This window comes from Mauremys mutica, chromosome 4, assembly GCF_020497125.1.
Source record: "Mauremys mutica isolate MM-2020 ecotype Southern chromosome 4, ASM2049712v1, whole genome shotgun sequence".
Lineage (NCBI taxonomy): Eukaryota > Metazoa > Chordata > Testudines > Geoemydidae > Mauremys > Mauremys mutica.
Window position 1 is genome coordinate 69192535 of NC_059075.1, and position 16022 is coordinate 69208556.

A 16022-nucleotide genomic window follows, 5' to 3' on the forward strand; every position below is an offset into this window, starting at 1 on the left:
ACCCTGTGTCTGTATACTGGAGTGTAAGTTGCAGGAAGAGACATGAGGGTGGAGAAAAAGGTTTTAAAAGGGAATAACTTCTTCATCACCCTAAACAAGTTCAACCCTCCCCCTCCCAAACATTTACTATTACATCCTTCAAATATCTGTAGAGATTTATCATGTCTTAATCACTGCTTAGCCAAGCTATACACTATGGGAAGGCAACCTATGGCACGTGTGCCGAAGGCAGCACACGAGCTGATTTTCAGTGGCAGTCACACTGCCCGGGTCCTGGCCACCAGCCCGAGGGCCTCTGCATTTTAAATTTAATTTTAAATGAAGCTTCTTAAACATTTAAAAAACCTTATTTACTTTACACAGAACAATAGTTTAGTTACATATTATAGACTTATAGAAAGAGACCTTCTAAAACCGTTAAAACGTATTACTGGCACGCGAAACCTTAAATTAGAGTGAATAAATGAAGACTCAGCACACCACTTCTGAAAGGTTGCCAACCCCTGCTATACACATTGTCCCAAGTTCATCCTGGTGTAACTCCATTGACTTGAGTAGAGTTACACCAGAAACGAATCTGACCAATTCACTTTTTTTTTAAATCTATCCTTACAAATCAGTTTCTCCAGTCCCTTGTTCAGATGCTGCTTTCTAACTTTTTTTCCTCAGGCACCCTCTGGACAGCTTTATGGTACAATATACCCAGAACTGACTGCAGAATGTCAGGTGTGGTCTTACCAATGCCATAGAGAGAGAGCGTAAAACCTCCCTGCTCTGTAACATGATGCCTCTCTCTATACAATATGAAATTGCACTGGAGGTGAGGTACTGGCGGGAGGTGAGTGAGAAAAGGATTTGTTTGGGAGAGAAGGAAGACTTCCAAAGGAGAAAAGGCATCCAAATAATGGACAGAGTGAAGATGGCAGAGGGAGGAGATTTACCTAAAAATGGCATAAAGAGAAGGAAAATTATTGTGCGGAGAGGAGGTTAATCTGCTATTTGTTTCTGAGAAAGGAGAAAGATTGGCGTAGTATTGAACATAGGGAAGACAAATGAGTGCCCATGGCCCACTCACTCTTATATGAGAGCCATTAAGATGACCAACCAGCGCCCACTGTCATGATGTTTTTTATGAAGTGCACACCTGTCCCACTAGGCAATGAACTGAGACCCACTGTCACAGGGTGACTGGCTCCTTTATGAGGTAATGGGTCCAGCCTCACCTATGACTCATTCAACCCTCCTCCTCAGGTGGGAAAAATTAGTGTAGCCACATAACAGGTAGGTCATATGCTTAAAAGTCAGTTCAGGCCTAGAGATAAGAGAGAAGCCCCCAGAAAGCTAAAAGGAGGAGAACAGGCAGACAGCTCAGAAAGGAGACGGCCTGTCTGCCAAGCAGAGCCCCAGGAGGGCTGTGGGCCCCCCTGAACCAAAGGAGAGAAGAGGTGCTTTGTGAAGTAGAGCTGGAAACTGGCTCTAATCACAGTATAGGCCGGCCCCCAGCAGGGGGCCATGGGACTCCTCAGTCATGGAGAAAAACCCATGCTTTAATCATAGCACAAGCCAAAGAAGCGTGGCTGTGGGACTCCTGATTTACTTGGAACTGGGTGGACCAAGTGCCAATAAGAATTAATAAATGATACCAACTAGAGGGATCTTACTTTAAGTATTCTGGCATGGGAACGAATTACTGCAAGAAGCCAGAGGGAGCTGAGGACAGGATACCTGCAAAGCCATGCCTCCTACTAACCCATTTTACATAGGCCGCTGACCAGCCTTCAGGTACTGCAGACTTTGGGTCAAATATCAAACTGGTTGACCTACAAGTGAAAGACTACAAAGTCATTAGAAAATTCTCTAAGCCATTCAGACCCTAACCTAAGAATGATTTAATCAACCAAGAAACTCTGAGGATTAGAGGGCAATAGGGTTGTTGCCTGAGACGTGTGTAGGTGTAACATCTCCACTGGGAGCTTCAGTGCAGTGCATGTCACTAATGTTCCTGAGGGTGATATGGGGAACTGCCAGCAGTTATTCAATGTGCTGTTACTTGGTTCCTTCTCAGCACAGCTGAGAGACCTGGGCCAATGAGTTTTCATATCATTCCTCCATTTTCACAGGATTTCAAGAGAAAACTGATATATATACCTGCTAGTTAGAGTTAGGAGTAGGAGATGGGGTGAGGGGAGGCCAGGACAGTGTCTGAGGAAGGACAGGAGTTATGAGAAGGATCAGAGGAACTATTCCTATCCAGGGAAGACAAGGCACAGGGAGCTATCACTGTCTGGAGTGGAGAGGGGAAGACACAGTCCAGGGCTGAGGTTCTTTTAAATAATTTCCATAAGCCTTTCCAACTTCCTCCCCACTCTGTAGGAGCTGTGTTTGCATTCTGTTGGTTGAGAACTCTTACAGCCCCAATGCTTTCTGCAAACTCAGGTCTTTCTTTCTAGTAAGTTCAGAAATGTCTTTTCAAAATGTTCTGGGGCCTTGCAAAATAAAACAGCAAGAGAAGCACTGAAAGATGCAGTAAGCACCTTCTCTCAAAGTCACAACTGCTTCTGTTCAAGTCCTGTTGCCCTATGCCTGCCCACTGGTGACCAAACACTCAGGGAGATGTGTCCGTCTAGCAGCGCCCCCTTCTGGTGGCCAGCTTTGCTGTGCAGGTGCCTCTGGTGTTCAGTCCAGACTAAAACTGCACTCCTTCCAGGGCACTGCCAGCATTCCCAGAGCTATGTTGTGGTGCTCTCAGAGGAAAGCCATTCTTTACTGATAATATACACTCCATATTTATTAGATAATTATCCATCCCAGGGACTAACCCAAGGCCAAGTCAACGTTCGCTCTTCTCTTCTCACACAATGGGAGACTGGGGCCAGAAACTGAACACAGGCCTCCTGCAGGCCATACTTTTCACTAGCAACTAGTTCACCAGAGAGACCATAACTGGTCTTTTTTGAGCCTTGTGACAATCACTAATGAAAACTCAACTGCCCACAATTATCAGCTGTGCTGGGAATGAATCAGGTAACCATGCACTTATCAACTGACAGCAGTGTCAGCCACACCACTGTACATAACTCCCAGCGAATTCTGTGGCGACATTATCCCTATATATATGCCTCAAGTGACAACCCCATCAATTCCTAACCAGAGTTGTTTGAAAGTCAGAATGCCCCTTTCTGTGAGAAATTCCAACATTTTTAGAGAAAAAAAGTCACTGTTTCAAAATGAAAAGTAGCAACTTCAAAATTTCCTGCAGAAGGGCAATTCTGAAATTTTTTTTTTAAATAACCAGAATGTTTCATTTAGAAAATTTCTAATCAAAATATCTTCTTGGAAGCCAAAGCTCTGAAGCTCTCAGCTTGGCCCTGGATGCCCAAGCGTCCCAACTCCAGGGCAGTCCACCACTGAGGCTACTAAGGATGGCAAGAATCCATGCGAGATTTGAAACCTGCCTATGTTCTGAGGAAGATCTGAGGCAATTCACATGTTCCCAGGGAACATTTCAACAGCAGTGAATCAGCATTTTCCCACGGGAAAATGACCCATTGAAAAATTTCCAACCAGCTCTACATCTAACCCCTGAGATTCCTTGCTGATTAAAAGATTCCGAAACAAGGCCTGCATTTCTCTTTTGCTGGATTTTGGTAATGCCTAATGGCCCCAAATGAAATCAGACCCTATCCTGCTAGGCACTGTGCAAATGTATAGGAAGCTGCAGCGCTTACCCTTAAGTGCTTACATTCTATTGTATACAAGATGCAACATGTGAGTAACAAACAGAAAGGAAGTGTGAGGGGGAGATGCAAGAAACAATAAGATTACATAGTTACACAGATTAGCAATTGCACAACACAATGGTTCTAAATCATCTAAGTGTTTATGAAATCCATCTAATCCCCAAGCACCACACCACCTAGCCTTCATTGCTTGGCTGATTTCTTGTAAATATCACAGCAGAAGTGGCTCTGGAGGAGGGATAGGAAGGAGGTGAGATTAGGGGCCTTACAGATTCATTCAAAGACAGCATTTTATGTGCAAGGGGCATCCTGAAAGAAAGCATGGAGCCATTTGTTGAAGCAGCAGACTAAATGATCACCGTGATTCTGGCCCTAAAATCTATGAAATGGAGGCTAGATGTGATAAGAAACAAGAACGAATGAGCAGGGAGGAGCAGATTTGTGAAGGGTCTTAAAGGCAAAAAGAAGCTTGAATGTGATGACAGGATTTCTAATGGAATGACTGTGATAGTAATCAAAAAGCTCTTAAGAGTTGATAGCTGTTCTATCACCAGTGGGAAATGAGGTGGAGTATATCTGTGCAATTCCCAGCAAGACAGGTGTCCACTTCCCAAAAGCCAGTCCTGCAGATGGCACATTACTGATTGTTCACAGCAGAAAGTGAATGGGGCACAGAGACTGCACTCCTCTCCAACCCCTGGCGGTCATCCCTTCAGGTCCCCCTGGCAGAGGGCAGCATAGGCAAAGCTTGTTCGGCTACTGCTCATGCTGCACTTTAAATATAAAAAAATAAAACTTTATTTATTTAGGAAGTTCTTACATGTTTAGAAATCTTTGCCATATAAATATCAGAAACAAATAATCATTACAACAGTGAGCTTTGTTTAAAGAGATATTATACAGGACTACAGTCGTCATTAGCTCTTCCTATTTAACAGGGTGTTGCTAAATTACAGAGTCAGCATCATTAAAACCCCAAAGTTGTTCCTAGTGATTTTATTAAATGGAGTGAAATCTCCGATTACACATAGACATACTAGGTCTGCTGAATATCAAATGTTAACATTTAAAAAAACGGACAAGTGGAGTTCTGTTTTTGCAAGTGAATGCACTGTGTCTGAATATTGAATAAAAGATAACCAAATATCTAAGTATCTATCTGTCCTCTATTTTGCTGGGTATATAATTGGTGTGTTAATTTTTCCATAACCACAACCTCCCCCACTTTTTTATTTAAACCATTCCTCCATAGTTGGGCTATTTTTCTTTTTCCAATGAAAGGCTACCAATAGCTGAGCATTTGCTAGAAGATGAGAGATGAATTCTTTTTCTCTTTGTGCCTGACCATTTCCAATAAGGAGCCCAAGGTGGATTACCAACGGATCATTTGGTAATAAACATCTAACAATTTGTGGTATTTTGTTACAGACTGCATCCTAATACTCTCTAATGACTGGATGTAGCCACCATATATGCATTAAAATCTTCTTTTTCACCACAATTTCTTCACCATTTAATCTCTCTATTTTAACCTGACTAGTGTGAGGTGCCATTGGCATAGTATCTTAAAGACATTTTCTTTTATTGTGCTACCTACTGATGTTGCTGGTCCTCTTTTCCAGATGAAACCCCATTCCTCTGGAGTAATTTGTCTAGCCACATACTGTTCACAGGATGTCACATATGGGCACTTTTTTGTTAGGAAAGCTGCCTGCAAAGATTGATATAAATTAGTTCTAGAGACAAGGTGGGTGAGGTAATATATTTCATTCTGTTGGTGAGAGAGAGAAGCTTTCAAGCCACACAGAGCTCTTCCTCTGGTATGGGAAATGTACTCAGAATGTATGTCTACAGTGCAATTAAAAACCTGCAGCTGGCCCATGCCAGCTGACAGTGCTTGGGCAAAAGGGCTGTTTAATTTGAGCTTGGGCTGCATCTTGAGCCATTTCACAGGGTCCTAGAGCCCAGGCTCCAGCCCGAGCGTGTACACAGCAATTAAATAGCCCGTTAGTGTGATCCAGAGTTAGCTAGCACAGGCCAGTCCTGGGTTTTTAATTGCAGTGTAGAGCTACACAGAGTGTCACAGCTAAATACAAGGTGGAACAGACTGTTTAGCATAAGAAGTTAACACATATTTCAAGGGACTGTTCAAGGTGAAGTGGCCCATTCATGGGGGAGGGGGAGAGAAGGAAAAAAAGGCAGCTTGGGATGGGGGTTGTTAGTGGGCTATAGATTGTTATAATAAGAATTAATTATATATATTTTTTGTTTTCTAATTGACCAGATGCCATCACTGCTATTAAAGTTAGCTCTCAGTATGAGATGGTTTTCTAGAAAGTTGAGTGGAAAAAACAGAGGACTTCAATTATTCAAGGCTGTGAAACTGGCACCTTTCTCCAGCACTAGATTCACTTTACATTTCAAATGTTTAAAGTGAAAGAACAGGAATACTTGTGGCACCTTAGAGACTAACAAATGTATTTGAGCATAAGCTTTCATGGGCTACAGCCCACTTCTTCGGATGCATAGGTGCCTTCAAACTTAGCATGAAAATACAGCAATGGCCAACGTGTTAAGTGCCTTCTTTTGTTTCATGCAGTGTTGTAGTCTTGTTGGTCCCAGGATAAGAGAGACAAGGTGGGTGAGGTAATATCTTTTATTGAACCAAATTCTGTTGGTGAAAGAGAGAAGCTTTCAAGCTACACAGAGCTCTTCTTTAGGTTCTTTTGCTTCAGTTTTCACCACAAAGGTTAGCAGTCATCGGACAACTAACAGGAAACATCAGTGTAAATGGTGTAGGATCTCGGGCTAAAATAGAGAAAGAACAAGTTAAGAATTACTTAGGACAGTGCTTCTCAAAGTGGTGGTCCGCGGACCGGTGCCGGTTCACAGCGAGTTTCCTCATAAGAGCGTCAAATAGGATAATAATATGGCACCGGTCCCTGGCACATTGGGGAAAAAAATTGCCGGTCCCCCACATCGGATAGCTTGAGAAGCACTGACTTAGGAGACATCTACCCTTAAAATGCTACAGTGGCTCAGCTGCACCCCTGCAACTAGGCCGCTGTAGCGCTTCAGCGTAGACCAGGCTGGACAAGTTAGATGTCAAGTTGGCATGGCCTCACAAAATACATCCTAGAATACTTAAGGCACTGGCTGAAGAGCTCTCCAAGCCATTAGTGATTATCTTTGAGAACTCATGCAGGATGGGAGAGATCCCAGAGGACTGGAAAAGCACAGATAGAGTACCTAGCTATAAAAAGAGGAATAAGGACAACCCAGGGAATTATAGACCAGACAGCTTAATTTTGGTACCCAGAAAGATAATGGGGCAAACAATCAATTTGTAAGTGGCTAGAAGATAATAAAGTAATACGTAATAGTCAACATGGATTTGTTCTTGTCAAATCAACCTAACCTTTGACAGGATAAGCCTTACAAACCTTGTGGTCCAGGGGTGGGGAGGAACCAGTAGCTGTGATATACACCTCTACCCCGATATAACACGGTCCTCAGGAGCCAAAAAAATCTCACCGCCTTATAGGTGAGACCGTGTTATATCGGGTTTGGTCCGGTACGGCGTACCGGCAAGAGCTGCTATGCTGTGCCGGACCGGACCAGCTTCCCCAGTGGTGATTTAAAGGGCCCCGTGCTCCAGCTGCCAGAGCTCCGGCAGGAATATAAAGGGCCCGGGGCTCCCTGCAGACTGGAGCCTCTGGCCCTTTAAATCAGTGCCCGAGCCCAGCTGCCAGAGCCCTGGCAGGGATTTAAAGGGCCCAGTGCTCCAGCCGCTATGGGGAGCCCCAGACCCTTTAAAGCACCTCTGGAGCTCTGGCAGCAGGGCTCGGATGGGGATTTAAAGGGCCTGGGGCTCCCCGCAGTGGCCAGAGCCCCGGAGCCTTTAAATCACCGCCGGAGCTCTGGCAGCTGGGCTCGGGCAGAGGGCCCGAGGCTCTACACTGCTATAAAGGGCCCATGGCTCTACACTGCTTTACCACGTTATATCCAAATTCGTGTTATATCAGGTTGCGTTCTATTGGGGTAGAGGTGTATATCAACTTTAGTAAGGTTTTTGATACTGTCTCACCTGACATCATTAGCAAACCAAGGAAATATAGCCTAGACAAACCTACAATAAGGTGGGTGCACAACTGGTTGAAAAACCATACTCAGAAAGTAATCATCAATGATTCACAGGGATCTGTCCTGGGTCTGGTTCTATTCAATATCTTCATAAATGATTTGCATTACGGCATAGTAGGTACACCTATACATTTTGCAGATGACACTAAGTTGTGAGGGTTTGCAAGGGCTTTGGAAGACAGGATTAGAATTCAAAATTATCTTGATCAACTGGAGAAATGGTCTAAAATAAATAGGATGAAATTCAATATGGCCAAATGCAAAGTACTACACTTAGGGCAGGTCTACACTTAAAACGCTTCAGTGGCACAGCTGTACTGATGCAGCTGCACCAGTGTAGTGCTTCAGTGAAGATGCTACTACACTGACGGGAGAGCTTCTTGTGTCAGTGCAGTTAATCCACCTCCAAGAGAGGCAGTAGCTTTGTGGACAAGAGAATCTCTACCGTCAGCATAGTACTGTCTACACCAGGGGTTAGGCTGGTAGAACTGTGTCGCTCAGGGGTGAGGTGAGGTTTCATACCCTTAAGCGACGTAGTTATAGCGATGGACGTTTATAGTGTAGACCTGGCCTTAGGAAGGAACGATCAATTGCACAAATACAAAATAGGAAACAACTGCCTAGGAAGGAGCACTGCAGAAAAGGATCTGGGCATTATAGTGGATCACAAACTAAATATGAGAATGTAATACTATTGCAAAAACAGTTAATATTCTGGGATGTATTAGCAGGAGTGTTGTAAGCAAGATAGGAGAAGTAATTCTTCCACTCTACTTAGCACTGATAAGGCCACAGCAGGAGTACTGTGTCCAGTTCCAAGCACCACACTTTGGGAAAGATGTGGACAAATTGGACAAAGTCCAGAGAAGAGCAACAAAAATGATTAAAGGTCTAGAAAACATGACCTATGAGAAAAGATTGAAAAATTGGATAGTCTGGAGAAGAGAAGACTGAGGGGGGACATAATAGTCTTCAAGTAGGAAAAAGGTTGTTATAAACAGGGTGATAAATTGTTCTCCTTATTCGCTGAGGACAGGATAAGAAGCAATGGGTTTTCATTGCCGCAAGGGAGATTTAGGTTAGACATTAGGAAAACCTTCCTAACTGTCAGGATAGTTAAGCAATAGGACAAATTACCTAGGGATGTTGTGCAATCTCCATTATTGGAGGTTTTTAAGAACAGATTGGACAAACACCTGTCATTCATGGTCTCGATAATACTCGGTCTTGCCTCGTTGCAGGGGACTGGACTAGATGACCCATCGAGGACTCTTCCAGGCCTACATTTCTATGATTCTATGTTTTGTCTGAACAGGGTTAACAGCATGTGCTACCATTTTCCTTCTAGGAGCTTCCTTCCCAATCTGCTGATGGAATTAGAGAGAGAAAAGGGCTAAGTATTGAAATTACACGTCATCCTCCCCCACTGTGTACCTGGGAACAGACCGTACCGAACTCCCTTCCTTGCCTGGCAAGGCTTCTGTGGTTAATCATAGAATTTGCTGACAGGACAGAAGCCAAGAACTTCTATCTGCAGTTGACAAGGGCACTTTCAAAGCAAATGCCTGGCAGTCTACGTTTAAAGGACTGTGTTACCATACAGAAACCTGGTTTCAGGATCAGAGCTAGATTTTCTGGCCCAGGACTGCAAGAAGAGGGATACTGTTATGGCACTGAGGTGAAGGCTTCAAATGCCAGTTTCCCAACTGGGATTTGACTGTCAGCCATTCCTGTGATCTGGGGAGGAGATATGGAGAGAGAGGCTGATGCTGTGGGAAATGGGGCGGAGGGGGGGAGAATAATCTCATTGAATCAACAACCCACTCTCCAAATCCTCCCTATCAGGAACCAACTCTCTACTCAAACTTGTTTGACTTTGCTAGAGGAATATGCCCAAATTCCAGGGGGAAGATAGCATCTTTATGCCTCACATATGACTAGAGAGATGCTTCCGGAAGTTAGAAGTAGGAGCGAGCTAATTCTTCCCCTCCTCTCCCATTGTAAGTAATACACTGGTAGAAGAAAAGGTTATCTTGCCTCCTCCCAACCAATATTTTCACCACACATGCCAATACTCCGATGCAGTCTAACAACCCTGGGATGTGGTCCTTTACACAGGGCAAGCTATATGCAGAGATCATGCAGTCCTAGTCACTTTCCCTTTTCAAGACCCCTCTGCGCATCTGAGAACGAGAACTATGATGCTGACATTCTAGTCTGATGCTGGACACTATCCATTGCCCAAGCTGCATCCAGGCTAGCAGTCAGGGGAGGCTCTAGGAATCCCGCTGCCCCAAGCAGGGCGGCGCGCCGCGGGGCGCGCTCTGGCGGTCGCTGGTCCCGCGGTTCCGGGGGACCTCTTGCAGACGTGCCTGCGGAGGTTCCGCTGGTCCCGCGGCTCCGGTGGAGCATCCACTGGCATGCCTGCGGGAGGTCCACCCGAGCTGCGGGACCAGCGAACCCTCCACAGTCATGCCTGCGGGAGGTCCACCGAAGCCGCGGTACCACCGGACCCTCCGCAGTCATGCCTGCGGGAGGTCCACTGGTCCCGCGGCTCCGGTGGACCTCCTGCAGGCATGACTGCGGAAGGTCCGCCGGAGCCACCTGCCACCCTGCCGGCAAAATGCCGCCCCAAGCGTGCGCTTGGCGCACTGGGGTCTGGAGCCGGCCCTGCTAACAGTAGTGAAGTGGTGATGTGGGACCCACAGAGCATGGCAGATTTGCCACACAAGCGCTTTGCGGAACATGCTAGTGTGTGTCATGTGCATGGGTGATCAAAAATGTAGAACACAATCTGCTTGCTTGTCAAAACTCTCCTACCTAGAAGCTCTCATGCTGTGGTGGATCAAGGCCAAATCAACTGATCTGTGCCCTGTCTTCCAAAGGCTCTTCCAGATCTTACACATCCTCCCTGCACACCCATAGAGGCTGGCAAGCTTACTTTGGATGCTTTTCAGGGTAACATACCTACTTCTGAGTTGCCAATATTAAAAAAACAAAAACAAAAAAAGTTTTTCATGGGACATTTCTTCAAATTAGTGGGGGACTGGAGGCTGAGAGTTCCCCCAGATGGGGTGTATGTGTGTAGGCTCAGGTGAACTTTAACAAGGCTGAAGTTGGTTCTTTATTCACAGTTCCCAGTTCCTTATTCAAAGATTTCTTTTTAAAATCAATCACCACTAAGTTTAAACTTTTAAGGACATTCACCAAAAGAAGTGAGAATAAATTTTATAATAACATATATTCATGTTTTTAAGAATATTAAGATACAAGCAAGACCCCAAACCTACATTGTGTAATTGCCTCTTAATGTCTGTCTCTTTCCCATTCCAAGGCCTACACCTTCCCAATCACTTCTGGTGTCTTGTCCAGTACATCCTGTAGCTGGTGGCAGCAGCTGATCCCTGCCAATCTCTCAAATCTGTCCCTGAGAGAATATGAATACAATAAAAAAAGAATGATGACCAAAGAAGATTACATGGATCCAATTACCAGCTAAGCCATAGGAGTTGAGTCCTTGGGGGTTTTAACAGTAATACTTCTCCATTCATGCTGCCCAGAAGCCAGCCCCAGCCCAGTTCCCTAGGTGACTGCTCACGGAGTAAAGGGAGAACATGTAGACATCATCATTAATGTAGTCATTTTACTGACTTTAACCATGGAGAATGGCAGTAAAAAGAGTATAAAGCTTGCACTTTCCCATTACCCTCATCCAGGGGCCATAAAATGTACGGCAGAGAATGAAAACTGCAACTAAGCCCTGGCAGATGGCAACACTAACGTGGGAGCCATGAAGACAGAGGCTCTATGTTTACAATAGGATGAGGGATGCTTGCTACTGTACCGATAACTGTACTGTATGGCATATGTACTGTATGCATGCACACACTCACATCCCATGCACATGTCTGCAGGCACCCAAGCACTCTCATACCTGCATCCTACGTTTATATATGCACCAGCAGGCATGCACCCACATTGATATGTGCACCAAATGTGTTGACAGGCATGAATAGAACCACAAACATATGTACTTATTTATGTCTGCACATCCATGTGCATCTACACATGCAAATGCACATCCCTGGGTCTATGTGCACACACACACATGTAATCCGTCATCCACATGCACAGCCCATATACATTCTTAGACCAAGTTTTTGTATCTGTACAGAGACTAATAGAATGGGGGTTTGATTCTAATCTTCTAATTGCTACTATCATTAAATAATGCATGTGTGCCTGTCCACGCAATCCAGCAGCTTATGAAGAATTGTTGGGACAGACTGACTCCATGGCTGAGACTGGCATTTCATTCACAGCCAGCCAGGCTACTCTGGAGACGAATTGCAGGCATAGTATTAGCAGCAAAGTTTTAAATCCTTCGGCCACATGTGGGGGGTTATCAGGAGCAACCCTGTGCTACTCAAAGCAAAGTGCTGCTGAGTGAGAGGTTGGCTCCTGCCAGCACTCCACTCTGGTCCCCAGAGGCTTCTTAATCACTAACGAATGGCCTGGTCAAGTGGGAATATTTTTGAGGGTCCATGACTGTCACTCACTGACAGAAGGGTGGGGGACAGCCAGTGTAACAACAGCCACAGGAGTCAATGGATACTGATCCATGTTATGTGACAAGTGTATTAACCTTTGTATCTCTCACCCGGGTCAGGTGAGGGGGGAGGAAATAAAGTTCACTCGCTTATCAGCACTCCTGCATACTATCCTACTATTGCATGGTCTCTGTAAGAAGAGTGGGGACACTGAAGAACATAGCTTGTATCTCTATGCAAGGAGGAGGCCTAATTTCAGGACCTTCTTTTAGTCCTGCAAGTGCCAGACTCACATGAAAGACCCATAAAAAAAACAAACTGATAAATCCCATCCACCCTGGGATCCTAATGTACACAAGATCGGAATTACAAACCCATAAAATATAATTCACAGCTCTCCCTAACTACAGATGTGACTTGACCAAGAAGCATTCGTCCCAAAGCCTGTGGTAGTCTCTGCTATGAACTGGATTTCAAAAGGCATGTATGTCACTGTTTTCATTGCTTTAGATAACTTCTTGTGTTTAACAGGTTATGCTGTGGCACTTTATTTCTCAACCAGTAGATTCTGTTTATATCACTGGTTGGCCATTCAAAGCTTGCCTACCTCCAGGTGCTCATGGGGGGCAGGCCCAGTGTAATTCCCAGGAGAGAAAATTAACAGCACAGCAATGAACAAAGAGTCTAAGGCCTGGCCTACACAGGTGGAGGCATGGAGGGTATCTGTAAGCTACATGCCACAGTGAAAAGCAGGCCGTGTCCACACTGCGGTGTGTAGCTACACGTGGCAGTGAAAGGTTCTGGCAGTGAGACACTGCCCTGCTAAAAATAGCAGGGGAGGCACTGCTTGGGCACGTAGAGGCACATACCATAGGGCACATACCCTCTGGTTCTGGTGTGTTCGCTTAAGCAGTGCCTCCCCACCTACACTGCTACTTATAGCCATGCCGGGGGGCACACAGCGTATACGCTGCACACTGCTGGAAATGTAGAACAAGCCTAAGAGGGATAATGTTAGCTAAGGACCTACTTCTGCTCTCCCTGGGCCAAAGCCTCAGCTGCAGCTGAGCAGCACTCAGCAGAGCTGAAAGGGGGGTGTACAAAGGCATTTGCCCCACTCCGATGCTGGGGCTCAGTGGTCTCTGGACTGACTCCTATCATACAATAAACCAGTATGACTGGCAGCAGAAGGGAGCATTGCTAGGCTTTCCTCGTACTCCTCCAGTCTCTGGCTGCCAGAAAGGTCCCTTGGAGACAGGGCTGTTCTAATTAATACCAGATGCTATTCTTCCTGCTCAAGTGGTCAGGAGCAGGAGGTCGGGACCAGGAGCTGCTATGGTGGCTTAATGCCACCCATGGATCCCCCTACACCAGGGGAATCTTCCAGCAGCTGTCCAAGCCAGCGTTAGGGCTATTTTGTGTCACTGGAGCTGAGCACTCAGACCTCCTCGTTGGAGAAGTGGGTGCTCAGTACTTCTGAAAATCAGGCCCCTCGTCTGTTAAGAAGGGCACCCAAATATTGTTGCAATCAGAACCAGTAGCCACTTTTGAAAGTTTGAGCCTAAATATTGTATTAGCGGATGGCAGCAAGTGGAGCAACCAGCAGAGCACTACGTGCATCACGGCTCATTGGTTTGTTTTTGCAAAGCGATGAGTGAATCCTGGAGCTGACAGCCTCCAGCCACCTAAGGAAGCACTGCAGTCCCCATCACCTTTTGCATTGTCGCTGCAGCCAGCAGACCTCAAGGGAGGACTGAGGACACCATCAAGATCAGGGTACTGTCACCTCTCTTATGTGATTTCCTAAAGCCACTTGGAAATCCACACAGTTCTTTTTAACTGTGTGTTTTTTTTTCTGAACGTATTCCCCAATCTTCTTTCCAAAAAGAAAATCAGTTCCACCAGCTCATCCTTCATGAGCAACCCTACAATAACCGAATATGAGAAAGCCAGTGCTCAGGAGCAACCCTACAATAATAAACCAAAATGTTCAGCCCAGCTCTTCTGAGCAAACTGTAATAATCAAAACCAGCATCAATGTGCAATGGAGGAAAGCCACATTTGGCAGAGAAAACACGTATCAGTTTTAGGAAGGGTACTCTGGAGGAAATAGGGTCTTATGGCTAAGGCATAAAATTAGGAGCATCTAAATTTCTACTTCTGCTAGTGTGAACTCGTGCAAGTCACTTAAATTGTCTCTGCCTGTTTCCTAACGAATGTGGATAACAAGACTTCCCTCCCTCTCAGGAGTCCTATGCAGGGCCGCTCAGAGGTGGGGGGGCAAGTGGGGCAATTTGCCCCAGAGTCCAGGCCCCGCGAGCCCTGGCCTGCCGGCAGTCCGGGTCTTCAGTGGCATTTTGGTGGCGGGGGGCCCTTCAGTGCTGCCAAAGACGTGGAGTGACTGAAGGGCCCCCCACTGCTGAAATGTTGCCGAAGATCCGGACCGCAGCCGGGTGAGTACAAGCGCCGCAGTTCCCCCGCTTTGCCCCAGGCCCCCTGAATCCTCTGGGTGGCCCTGGTCCTATGTGTTGGCTTACTTCATTGACATTTGTACAATGCCCAGAGATCCTCAGGCAAAGTGCCACAGAGAAGGGTAAAACAGGTATGATGTTAAGCTTCTGGGGAGCTAGAAGCAGAGAGTAAAAGATTCCTTTTAGAAATGTTGAACATGACAGTATCTATTAGCTTGTCTCAGGCAAACACAGGCAAATTAGACTTCTAAAATTCTACCTGTTATTTAGTGGAGAACAAAATGGCAGCTTCCAAACCCCTTTCCGAGTAAAGGTACAACTGGGGAAAACAAATTTCCTTCTCTCCAGCACTTTCTCTCTTCTAAACCTTTCTGAACACCCAAGGCAAAGGCAATGTATAACATTTTTTTAAAAACCTTCCCACTGTGAAATATATTTATCTTACCCCAGAGCTCTCTCATACAGTATAATTACCCTTCAAGGGCCTTTCGACTTTATTGAACTTTTTACCATCTCTTATGTTCCAGAGGGTCCTGAAAATGGTCCAGCCACAATCTCTCTCTCTCTCCCTTTTGTTGTTCTCTTGATAGCAATTCTGTAGCTCCTCCACCCCCCTACTCCCCCAAAAAGCACATCTTCCTTCTATCACACTAAGGTTGAGATGCCATGGAATCAATTCCTCCGAAAACCAGCACAGGAACTTTTGTATTAGCTGCCATTTACCAATCTGGAATTCTTGAAATTCCTCATAATAATCCTCAAAATATTGTGTGTTTCTTTCTGACCAAACATGACCCTTGGGAGTCTCCAGTAGCGTAGTTCTGCCATGTTCTTAGGTCCTAGTTCACAGGTTCTGGGCGACGCAAATATCATATAGTTCCTGGATGGGGATGAGGAGAGGATGGGAAAGGATACACTTAAAAAAACCCTATTGACTATTCATTAAAATATGTTCTTTCCTTGCTACTGCAATTTGTCCCCAAAGACCTTAAAATTCCTTCTTTCTTGTCTGATAGGGCCCTATTTGGCCAATTCTAGTAAAGGTTTCTTCTGCCTAATAAAAATAAAAAACAAAACAAAACATCACAACCACTGAGCAAAGGACCTCTACTTTAAAA

At 45.3% G+C, this 16022-nt stretch overlaps 1 protein-coding gene across 5 annotated transcripts in view; it reads right to left on the reverse strand.

Moving 5' to 3' along the window:
• The window catches only part of TMEM229B (transmembrane protein 229B), a 102086-nt gene that overhangs the window by 5220 nt on the left and 80844 nt on the right, over positions 1-16022 (reverse strand). The window contains exons 2-4 of one of the 5 annotated variants that reach the window (XR_006578958.1): positions 11174-11310; positions 9021-9247; positions 5464-6548 (exon numbers count right to left, since the gene is read on the reverse strand). The exons of 2 other annotated variants lie outside the window; for them this stretch is intronic. Coding sequence is in view for 2 of the 3 variants with exons in the window: in XM_045014346.1 (XP_044870281.1) it covers positions 739-897 (159 nt within the window). In the remaining variant the exon portion in view is untranslated. 2 more of the 5 variants (XM_045014345.1, XM_045014346.1) reach the window with 2 other exon arrangements.